At 44.9% G+C, this 11,215-nt stretch overlaps 1 protein-coding gene across 5 annotated transcripts in view; it reads right to left on the bottom strand.

Moving 5' to 3' along the window:
• Nucleotides 1-11,215, bottom strand: part of ACACA (acetyl-CoA carboxylase alpha) — a 286,691-nt gene that overhangs the window by 30,723 nt on the left and 244,753 nt on the right. For all 5 annotated transcript variants that reach the window (XM_027518132.1, XM_027518130.1, XM_027518129.1 and 2 more), the window contains 3 exons: nucleotides 8,171-8,267; nucleotides 4,846-4,942; nucleotides 3,869-4,004 (listed from right to left, as the gene is read on the bottom strand). In XM_027518132.1, coding sequence (XP_027373933.1) covers nucleotides 3,869-4,004; nucleotides 4,846-4,942; nucleotides 8,171-8,267 — 330 coding nt within the window. The remainder of the gene's footprint in view (nucleotides 1-3,868; nucleotides 4,005-4,845; nucleotides 4,943-8,170; nucleotides 8,268-11,215) is intronic.

Consider the following 11,215-nt stretch of genomic DNA (forward strand, 5'->3'; position numbering starts at 1 on the left):
GAGACTTTAAAATAGACTTTCATTCCAGTTAAAGTTTTCAATAAATGTGTTTTTTTTTATTGTTATTTATAACCTGTCCTGGGAAAAAATAATAAGTATAACATGAAAAGCCGACTGAGAGTGACCCTGTAGCACCAGCAGTGAGGCAGCTTAATATCACTGGGATTTGCATCCTATCAAGCTATTCATGCTGAGGCTGGGACCCTGGTGCTAATTTCTAGTAAATTTCACGCTTGACGTCTCCCTGTTGTGGGTCATTGCCGGTTCGTCTAAATAAACTGCTTCCAAATGGCTCTTCCATCTAAATATTCAGCCAGTTTTTATAATTTAATTTTGCATTATGCTGAATAGCCTTCCGGCCAGATAGAGCTCATTGGGAGAAAAAGCACCAATACCATCTTGACATGCTTTTATTTATTTATTTATATTTTTACTGCTCGAATTAGACCTCCTAGGCCGACTAGTAAAGAGTTTTTTTTTTCCCCTCCACTAATGTCAATTTTCAGCATAGCAAGAGCTGTCTCTAATCTTTTCCTACTCATTACACACAATTTTGGAGTCATTTTACCCACAGTGCAGTCGGCTCCTGGCTGTGTGTTTGTGTGCACTCAGGGATGGCATAATTGTTTATTTTCCCTCCCTGCATAATCCCCAGCCAGTATTGAAACCCAAACTGCAAACATCTCCCCAAGGGATATGGAATGACTCTCAGCTTTGGTCCCTTTACATGAGATAATATGTAGGAAACATCCTGACCTGTATGTAAATATGAGGGGGGAGGCTGTTCCTCCCCTCCCACTGCCACATTCCTCTCTATCTTCCCCAAAGCTTATTTGTCTTAAGCGATGTGTAAATGAATGCAGCAGCACCACAAATTCAGAAAACACAGCTGATCTTGTTCCATATCAGGCTAATAATTCATTTTTGATTAGGGATGGGGGTGGGGATGGGGAGGTTCTATTTAATGGGTATAGAGTTTTATGTCAGGGATGATGAAAAAGTTTGGGGTATAGAGAAGAGTGATGGTTACACAACATTGCAAGTGTATTTAATGCTGACAAATTATACATTTACAAATGGTTAATATGACAAACATTATGTTATGTATATTTTACAATAAAAAAACTGTAACTCATTTTCTGAGTTCTTGCAGTTTCTTGTCACAATCATCCCAAAGCAGAGGGGAGGTAGGTGGACAATTATACTTTCTCAGGAACCCAGATGTTCTATTCTTGGGATAGTATAGGAGGTCTTGTTCTGGCTCGTGGCTCTAAACTGTGCTGCAGGAAGTAAAATGGATCTGTGTTCTCATTTCTTAGCTAAACGATCTTGGGAAATTTACTTAACCTAAAGTCTCAATTTATGTAAATTGTGGATAATAATATAACTCACCCCTTAGAGGGGCTTGTTGTGACGATTATGTAAGATAATGCATGTAAAATGGTGAGTGCGGTTTCTGGTGAAAAGAGCTCAATGAATCTTAATTGTTGTTGCTCTTATGGTTACAGGGCGAGCAGCCAATCTGGGGCAGAGCCAAATGTGCAGGAGAATTAAGCTTCCCCTACAAGCAGCACATTGCAAACTTCTGAGCCCTAAATTTGTTGGGACAGAGTAGCTAGGCTGACTTACTCCTAAGTAATGTCAGGATGAGTGAATTTTTCATGGTTTCCTAGAAAAGAGGTAGCTAAGGAGGAATAGCATTTGTATTCTCTTCCAAGTCTTAAAGTTTTTTTTTTTTTCTTTTGCTCAGTCATGTCCAACTCTTTGCGAACCCATGGACTGAAGTCTGCCAGGGTCCTTTGTCCACGGGATTTTCCAGGCAAGAATACTGGAATGGGTTGCCATTTCCCTATCCAGGGGATCTTCCCAACCCAGGGATCAAACCTGCATCTTTTGTGTCTCCTGCACTGGCAGGCGGGTTCTTTACCACTAGTGCTACCTGGGAAGCGACTTTTAATGAAAATCTTACAGCCAAGGGGTCTGGGATCAAGGGAAATCTGACGAATCTCAAACATACATACAGGAAAGGGATTCAGAGACTTCCCTGGCAGTCCAATGGCTAAGACCCTGTGCTTCCAAAGCAGGGGGCATGGATTTGATCCCTAGTCAGGGGACTGAGATCCCACATGCCATGGGGCATGGCCATAGAAATGAAAACAAACAAAAAAATAAATGAAAGGGATTTCAGCTACCTCCCCACCCCCACCCCCCTATACAGCATCATTCTCCTTTGAACACTGCGATATTTTATTTATACATCATGGGTTTAACTTTCTGCACAGGACATTTTTCTTGACTCCTGCAGGCAATGACTTTCCTGACTTATTTTTGTTTTCTCTGAAGCAGCATAGCTAGCTCCCTGCACGTAGGAACTCAATAAAAATGTGTAGGATTGACTTGTTTAACCTAGACTCTCAGTATCTCATGGTGGTTCCACTGATTTATCATCTTGGTCAAAAAATAATTCACCTTGAATAGGAATGTATGCAAACACTAACTTGCATGTATAGCCCAAGTCTCCCCAAACAAAGTGCAAGATGGGGCAGTTCTCCAGTAAACGTGGACAAAGGGGGCCTTTTCTACTAAAATAAAACAAAACAAAAAAACCCCACAAAAATTGCCCTGGCTGTCTACATTTGGGTAGGGAGGCTGGCCATCTGTGCAGGGGTTTTCCTGGCTGAGGAAGGGAAAGATGTTGGCAGAAGGCTCTCACTCCCTCCACACACAGCTGATGATCTGAAAGAGGGTAACTTCTCCGGGCTTTTCTTCCCTCAAAGGCAAGAGATGCTCCTGCCCCAAGCTACTCTGGGTGCTTTATTGAGTTCGTTCCCTCACATATTCTCTGCCTTCCCTCGGATCACGCTATTCACTTCACAGGATCGACTCCCCCCTCCCTCTCCTCCCCTAATCCACTCTTGAGCTCGCCCTGAGTCAGTCCTCTCTGGCTTCCACACAGCCGTGAACCTCTAGCCACTGGAGACAAAGCTTCGCAACGCTGGGAGGGAGAGTACGTTTGCCAGAATCGTCCATGGTGGCCCCGCACACAGGAGTCTCGGTAATCGCAATTCGGGCACGAAGCAGGGCCTTCCTAATCATGGTCTAATGCGCTGGAGTCACAGGCCCGCGGCTGCTGTCAGATCATCATAAAACACAGCACAGATTGCCACCGACAACACCCTCTGGTATCGAATTTGTTCATTTTCTCCTGATGAGGGCTAATTTCAGTATCTATCTTAGTCGGGGTAGAGCATTAAAGAGTAACACCAACAAAGAGAATGGCCACAAAAGAGGCATAAGGACTTAGCACGACTCAGGACCATCAGAAAGTCCACTGCTCACTAAACCTCCAACGGCGGTTCACCTAGATAACCCTAGTAGATGGTTCTGAAACTTTGTATGGAGCAGTTAAAAATGAATTTTCCCATTCAAGTTACAACTCGGAAGGTATCTCAGAGCGTAACCCCCCAAGGAGAAGGCAGTGGCACCCCACTCCAGTACTCTTGCCTGAAAAATCCCATGGACAGAGGAGCCTGGTAGGCTATAGTCCATCGGTCACGAAGAGTCGGACACGACTGAGCGAATTCACTTTCACTTTTCACTTTCATGCATTGGAGAAGGAAATGGCAACCCACTCCAGTGTTCTTGCCTGGAGAATCCCAGGGACAGAGGAGCCTGGTGGGCTGCCGTCTATGGGGTCGAACAGAGTTGGACACGACTGAAGCGACGCAGCAGCAGCAGCAACCCCCCAAAGCCTAGGGTGATGTGCTCAGGACACCCGGAAGCTCTGTGTGATATGAACACTTGCCACCTCTGCTGCAGGGTTCAGGGGCACTGGTCCCACCCTCCAGCCCAGGGCCGGACCAGTCACCTTTCATCCCACCGGAGAAGCCTCTCCAGTTGGCAAAGACCATCAGAGGCAGCCCTTCACGGTTGAAGTCCTTAATGGCCTGATACGTCTTAAACGCGGAGTCTGGGAACCAAACCTGGCCAGCCTGCTGGATAATCTGTTGGGAAAAGCCAAAGAGAAAGACACAAATAATGACACAGCTTGAAGGGGGAATCTCTTCAAGAAGGTGAGGTTTTACTGTTAAAAACTAGAAAAAAAAAAATTAAACCAAAGTTGTTCATCAAGATCAGCATCCTTCAAATAAAAAAGAAGAAAGGATCCTGGCTCTTGGACTTTGTTAAATATGCCTCTTTTTCAGCCTTGATTCCACCACAGCCCTTAGCCCCAAGGGGGGAACCTTACTGCTTCCAAGGGAAGGACAGGACCTGAGGCATTCTTGATCAATGCTTCCTAGGGCCACCTGAGGTGACCTGACTATACAACCCCAGCAAGCCCCCTGGTTAGTCTCCACGTGCGGCCACCTCTGTGCCTGGTGCAGCTTCCCTCCTCCGCTTAGTCAGCGGCCCCCACGGGCCCCCACTGCATAACCCCTAGGGAGGCTGTGAAAACCTAATCCAGACTGCGGCATTCACGTCTGACGTTGAGGGCAGGCGTCCTTATCAGTTCCAGAAGCAGCTCTGCCACGCATGTGCTTGGAGAACCCAGGACCAGTGAGCCCGCAGCATCACCTCAGCCGTCTTCCGGCAAGACCACATTTTCCACAAAAGGAGACTTTTTTCTAGCATCCGTAAGACCACTGTAAAGACCTAAGAATTTAGCTTGTGGTGGATTCCGAGTCATCTTAAAAGTAAGCACGTGATGGTCTAGACTCATTCAAGGCTGCTGACTGTCCTGCCTGTAAAACTGGTGGTTCGCAATGCTCCCAGTATATCCACGGCTCTGCAGCGGGGAAAACAGAGCCCCAGGCATGGGCACTCAGGGTACTAGAGGTGACCTACCTTGGCTTCAGAATCCAGGTTTGCAGGATCAGCCGGGATGCTCAGCTCCACTGTTCGGGTTTCTACGGCAACTACTCCCACGGGTATTCCTCCTAGCCTGATAAAAAACGAGCCGTGTGAGGGCCTGGTGGATGTCATCGTTACAGCTAGTCAATTATTTTCCAATCCTACATCAACACCTTGGTGGAGGGGGAAGTGGAGACAAATGTAGAGTCGGGGGAAATCGGACTCTTCCTGGGGTAAAATATTACTTTACAGATTTGGTAAATACGGTAAATTGGAAGGAAAGCACCCTCAGAGTCACGCCTGTTCCCCAGCACAGGATAGATTTAAACCAAGGCTTGTACCAGGGAAGCCCCTTCATTAAGACTCAACAGCCTAGTACGTGTATGAGATCTTGTGCACGTGGGCATGTGTGCACACATGTGCACGCACACACACACATTTTCAATCACTGTAATAGGTGAAATTGCTCAGTTCACAGCAGGTCTTTGGTAAAGATGGAGGGGAATGGTTGGACAGGTGGTGGTAACCTGAAACTCCACTGTAACAGAGCTGTCGTTGTCTATGGACTACTAATAACGGGCTTCCAGGTAAGACGTGACGGGAGAGTAGGTCTCACCATCGGGCGTATGGATGGGGAGTCTGCAGGCGTGTTGTAGGATGATGAAAGATATACACCAAGTGTTGGGAGGTGGTTAAACAAGCCCTCAACTTCCTCTTCCATTGGAAAAGAGCGAGGGGCCAGGGATAACCTTCAGAAGTAACCTTGGTGGAACAGGTGATCTATATTGGAAGGATATATTTAATCTCTATGCTCTGTTAATTAAAAAAAAGTTCTTCAGGGGCTCAAAGCCCCTGCACCTGTACTTCGTGACACCCTCCCACACGTGGTCCTCATAAAGATTTCCTAGTAAAAATCAGGAAGGCAGAGAGAAAGTGGGTGAGTGCGAGCAAGTCTGCAAGGTACAGGGTGAGTCCTCACTCTGGAAAAAGTGATTCAATCTTCACCTTCTGAGCTGCATTCCTTGGGGTTGGGGCTGGAGCGGGTTATAGTCTCCCATTCCCCACGGCATCTCCATAACAAAGTTTTCCGTGGAGGATGCTCTTTGGTTGTCACACTGGCTATTGGAGATGGATTCCTGTCATCACAAGAGGCCTGACAGGGGCCAGAGTGGGGACCACCCACCCCCTTGTCACTTGCCTGCACTGAATCAGAACCAAAAGCCCTCTAGACAACCAGACAACGAGCGGCAGGTACACAGGAGGGTTCAGAAATATTTCTGTTCACAATGATTAACAATCCAACTGGAAACTTGTAATTGCAAAAGCCACCCTAAATCGGTAACTTATAACTTATATATTAGGGCCCATGTGACCTAATAAAGAACATCTTTATCCGAGTATTACAGTTATTTATTGAACTTGAAAACAGCTCAGAACAACTTCTGTTTTCTATTATACTTCATATAAATTTTATCAGGCTAGCACATGAAGATGCTACATCTTGTTTTATAGTGTGTCCCTGGACAAGGTGCCATGGAATAATAAAAGACAATTTACAGCCAATAGCACACATATTCCAAACATACATACCAAAGATGAGTTTTGGCAGCACTTACAGTAACAATCCCAGAAGAATACATTTATATTTATTTCTCGAAATGCCATTGCTTTAGAAAGAAGCTGGCTCCATTTGTGTTTTATATACTTGTGAGCATGTGTGTGTGGTTTGGAGTGAGAAGCCCAGAACTCATCAGATGGAAAGAAAGAGAGTCAGGGTGAGTGTTGCAATAAACAATGGCAGAGCTAACCGAAGCCAAGCTTGACTGATCTTGCTCGTGGAACAAGCCCTGTTCTTCCCATCTTAAGTGGGAAGCATTATTCTCTTATTTCCCACAGGAGGATCTTAAAGACATTAACAAAGGTTTGGTTTATCTGAGGCTTAAAATCAGGCATATTTTTTACGGAGGGGAAAACTGAAGCAGAGTATAGTTGAGAGATGCTTTCTCAAAAAGTTGGTCCCAGTGTCCTTCAAAGACTCCCTATAGCAAACCAATAGGTCCCAAGTAGGGGGGCTCTCTCCCCAGTGGGACTTCTCTAGACACAAAGAATAATCCTCCTTGGGACTTGGAAGCCCGTGGTGAGGCAGAAGCCTGGGATGCCAGAAAAAAATGGGAACTAGTCCCTGGGAGCCGTGGCTTGGGCCAACTCCAGGCTGACTCTTATTCAGACCCACAGGGGAAGAGCCCGTCTGTGGGATTTGCCATCTGATGGCCCCTTGTCACTGGCAGCACGAGGTCTGCTGACCGGCTGGGCGGAAACAACCATAAAGCCTAGAATTATTTTCAAGGCTGGAATCTAAATCTCCCCCCGACGTGGCATGCTTGAGAATCTGGAGCAGGTGCCACTTTTCACCAAGATAAGGGAAACTGATTGCCCCCGAGAGGCAGGTGAGCTCCAGATGTGGGTCCCCAGGGCGGCATGTCTCCGTGGTGCGGGGCCAGATTAAGATCAGCCTTGGCAGGTGCTCGTTACGGCAAGCGGTGCAGATTATTCCGTGCAGGGCTCGCTGTTGAGTGAAGCGCTTCTTAGAGTGGGTATTAAAATTTAATAGAAACTTCGATTCCCCACTTGAAAAATAGAGGTATTCCTGCAAACTATTCCAGCTTATTTTACTCCTGTTTCAGGTCAACTCTTTTTTTTTTTTTTGTAATTCAAATCTGATGATAAGCCAGTCTAGTGCATTTGTTACTAGAATAATCTTGATGCCCTGAAGGAACTTCTTCCGGTTACACCGATCTTTCAGGGGGGTCACATAGAGAAGTAGATGAGTCTGATTCACTGGGAACCTACTTTGAAAAGAAAATGTTTTTTGAAGGTCATAGTGGGGGGTGTCTCTGGTGAGCTATGGCTATTGTGGTTGGGCTTTACGGCCCCCAGAGAGCTTTGCTTGTGGCATTATGAAAAGGAAATGTCGTCAAAACCAGACTTCAGATTAAACGCGTCGCTGGAGTTACATGCTGAATGACCACTGGGAACCAGGGCTCCAGTCAGGCAGCCTCAGGCATGACTACAATCCAGTACTCTTAGAAAATTTAGCCAAAGAGAGCATTGATGGTAAAAACCTATATAGCCCTTTGCTATTGCTGTTGTTGTTCAGTCACTAACTCCTGTCCAGCTTTCTGCAACCCCATGGACAGTAGCTCACCAGGCTCCTCGGTCCTTCACTACGTTCTGGAGTGTGCTCAAATTCATGTCCACTGAGTCGGTGATGCTATCTAACCACCTCATCTCGTTGCTTCCAAAACAAAAGGGGTCTTACCTGGCTCTGCCAACCACCACAGTCTGTGCCCACGGTTGCATGATCTCTGAGAAAGAGCCATAGTCAAAAAATCCACTCAACCACTGACCTTTCTGGGCTACAGAAGGGAAAGCAAGGAAACAGAAAATAAAGATGATCAGTTCATTCAAAATACACCAGAACTGGCGAATGGAAGGGTGGATCTGAGGGGTTATTTGGGGGAGTCTGTTGTTGTTTTTAAACATATTATAGTAGGTGGAAACATTAGGCAGCTCAATGTTCATCTGCCTTCAGACCTCATCTCCTATTTCATTTGCTAGTCTGAATAAAAAGAATCATTTATCAGCAAAAGCATCATTTATTGTTAAACAATGGGGTTCAGCTAGCAGAGTTTGCGTGCTTTTAAATAAATAACCTGGCTTCTTTCGCAAAACACCACAAACATTTGTCAAAAGGCAGCTGAGTCATTAAAGATGTTTTCAAAATGTCTATCTCTACTTTAAAACTTAGCTTACAATTTTGTTTGACTCCACTGATTTCCTTTTGTTTGCTGTTGTTGTATCATTATAGCGCAAACTGTATTCATGTAATAGTCATGCTCTGCATTTGAAGAGGGGAAATAGGACTAAATTATTACAGGTAATATTTTAAAATTTGATTCCACTGATTTTCTTTCAATGGAAATATGAAGATAGGGAAATGATACGTATCAATATTAATGATCAGATGAGGACCCCAATTTGGGGAAGAGCTTCTCTGCTAGAAAAGATACACTTGATTTACCGCTGACCAGGACAATCCTACTAAAAGAAAGGGCCATGCCCACATACTCTTAAAAGTATCAGAAACAGGAGGGTCTGATCCTACACTTAATGGCATTACCCTCCCTTGTGCACGGGATTTCCTTCACTGGCAAGACAGTGACTGTCAACATCTTACTTTAAGAGAAACAACTTCTGTTCCACAGGTCTCCATGTTTGACTAAGGCCCCATCAAAGCCTCTGCAAACAGCTGTTTCCTAGCTGCCCTCTCAGCTCATCATTTCTCAGTGAGTCTTCTAATTTGAACATGGCCCTCCGCCCCCTAAAAACCCAAGTCCAAAACCAATTAAAAGTGGAGATCCGAGCAAGCTAACCTCTGCTGACTTAAACAGGATGGAGAGTGTTTTATCAAGACTAAACTTGTAATTACTGTGTTCTACATCCCTTGCCTCTATGGCCCCCATGTAAAATGTGATCATCCATTTCAAAATTATCTCTCTATCGTGAGCCCAAAGCTGATCGTTTAGATTCTGGGCTCGTGTTGGGCGTCAGTTTGAAGAATATCGTGGCACTATCTCCTCTAATAAATGACTTTAACTTTTCACCTAGAAGATATCTGCTTTAACTTATCACAGGGAATCATCTGCTTTCTTTAACGCTTCCACTAAATTAAAATCTGAAGTCACTCGATTTGGGAGCGAGTGTTAGCTGCACAGAGACAGCAGGATGAATTGCTAGGGAGTTGATGAAAAAATATTATCCCCAAACTAGAAAACTTAGTTTATCACAAATTCATTTGATTCTGCGGTTCTCATTAATAATAGCCAGGATAATGCCCTTCTACACATGCACACACACCTGTTCAACTCCTGAAAAAGGGTTCAGATTTTGATGAGGGTTCTAAACCAAACTTCTAAGTGCCTCAGGTTATCGAAGTTTTGTTAAAAAATAATTTTATCCATTTATTTATTTTTGGCTGTGCTGGGTCTTCACTGCTGCGTGGGCTGCTCTCTTGTTGCAGAGCATGCGCTCTAGGACATGTGGGCTTGTTAGCTGCCGCTCCCTGGGCTCTATCTAGAGCACACGCTCAACAGTTGTGGTGCATGGGCCTGGTTGCTCTGAGGCATGTGGGATCTTCCCAGACCAGGGATTGAACCCATGTCCCCTGCAGTGGAAGGTGGATTCTTTACCACTGAGCCACCAGGGAAGCCCAAGATACTGAAATTTTAACTTTGTATGCTTGGATCATTTTATGGTTCTTACTTCAATAATAATGATTTGGAACTACAGAATTCATTTCAAAGTGGAAATATTTTTTCTTTAAAACCCCTCCTGCCTAATATGTTGGTTGATGGAGGGGAGTCATTGGAGGGCTACAGGTATTATAGGTGGGATTTACTGGGCCCCCTCAAACAGCAGGTCATGTTCAGTTCATCAGTAGAACTTAGAAGCCACTTAACATGGCTCTAAATTATTCCTAGGAGAACATTCACTAGGTCTTGTTCTGATTTCTCCCAGAAAAGTCCTGCATTTTATGACTGATAAGATATCTTAGGCTCATGGCTCTTATTATAAGTTTTGGTATAAAAACGAGAGGTAGGGCAAAGATTACTATGATGATTCTTCTATGTCAGAAAAACTATTTAATTTTATTAAGATTAGCAAGAAAGGGCATTGATGACAACAGGTAAGGTTTTAAATTAAAGTCAACCCTGCTGCTGCTGCTGCTGCTGCTGAGTCGCTTCAGTCGTGTCCGACTCTGTGCGACCCCACGGATGGCAGCCCAACAGGCTCCCCCGTCCCTGGGATTCTCCAGGCAAGAACACTGGAGTGGGGTGCCATTGCCTTCTCCAAAAGCCAACCCTACTCTGGTGATTTTTCTGTCTATAGTTAGGTTTCCGAATTAAGCCAAACTCCTAAGTATTACCTGTGTGACCTTGCCCAAATCACTTAACTTCTCTGAGCTTGTAAAACGGTCATCTCATTTTATCTCTGAGAAACAGAAAGTCCAAATAAGATAGTGTATATGGAAGTGCTTTACAGTCCCACCTAGCTTTTCCAGGGGTGCCCACATAGGATTACTAAGCTTTCCTTAGGAAGAATTATTTTTTTCTTTTTTAACTCTTTGGCTGCACAACATGGCATGGCGGATCTTAGTTCACCAACCAGGGATCCAACTCACGCGCCCTGCACTGGAAGCGCAAAGCCTTAACCACGGGACTGCTGGGGAAGTCCCTGAATACCTCTTTCTCTTTCAGCAAAGTCACAATGACTTTTAAATTTAAGGAATTATCTTCTGCATTCC

This window comes from Bos indicus x Bos taurus, chromosome 19 (assembly GCF_003369695.1).
Source record: "Bos indicus x Bos taurus breed Angus x Brahman F1 hybrid chromosome 19, Bos_hybrid_MaternalHap_v2.0, whole genome shotgun sequence".
NCBI classification, from domain to species: Eukaryota; Metazoa; Chordata; class Mammalia; order Artiodactyla; family Bovidae; genus Bos; species Bos indicus x Bos taurus.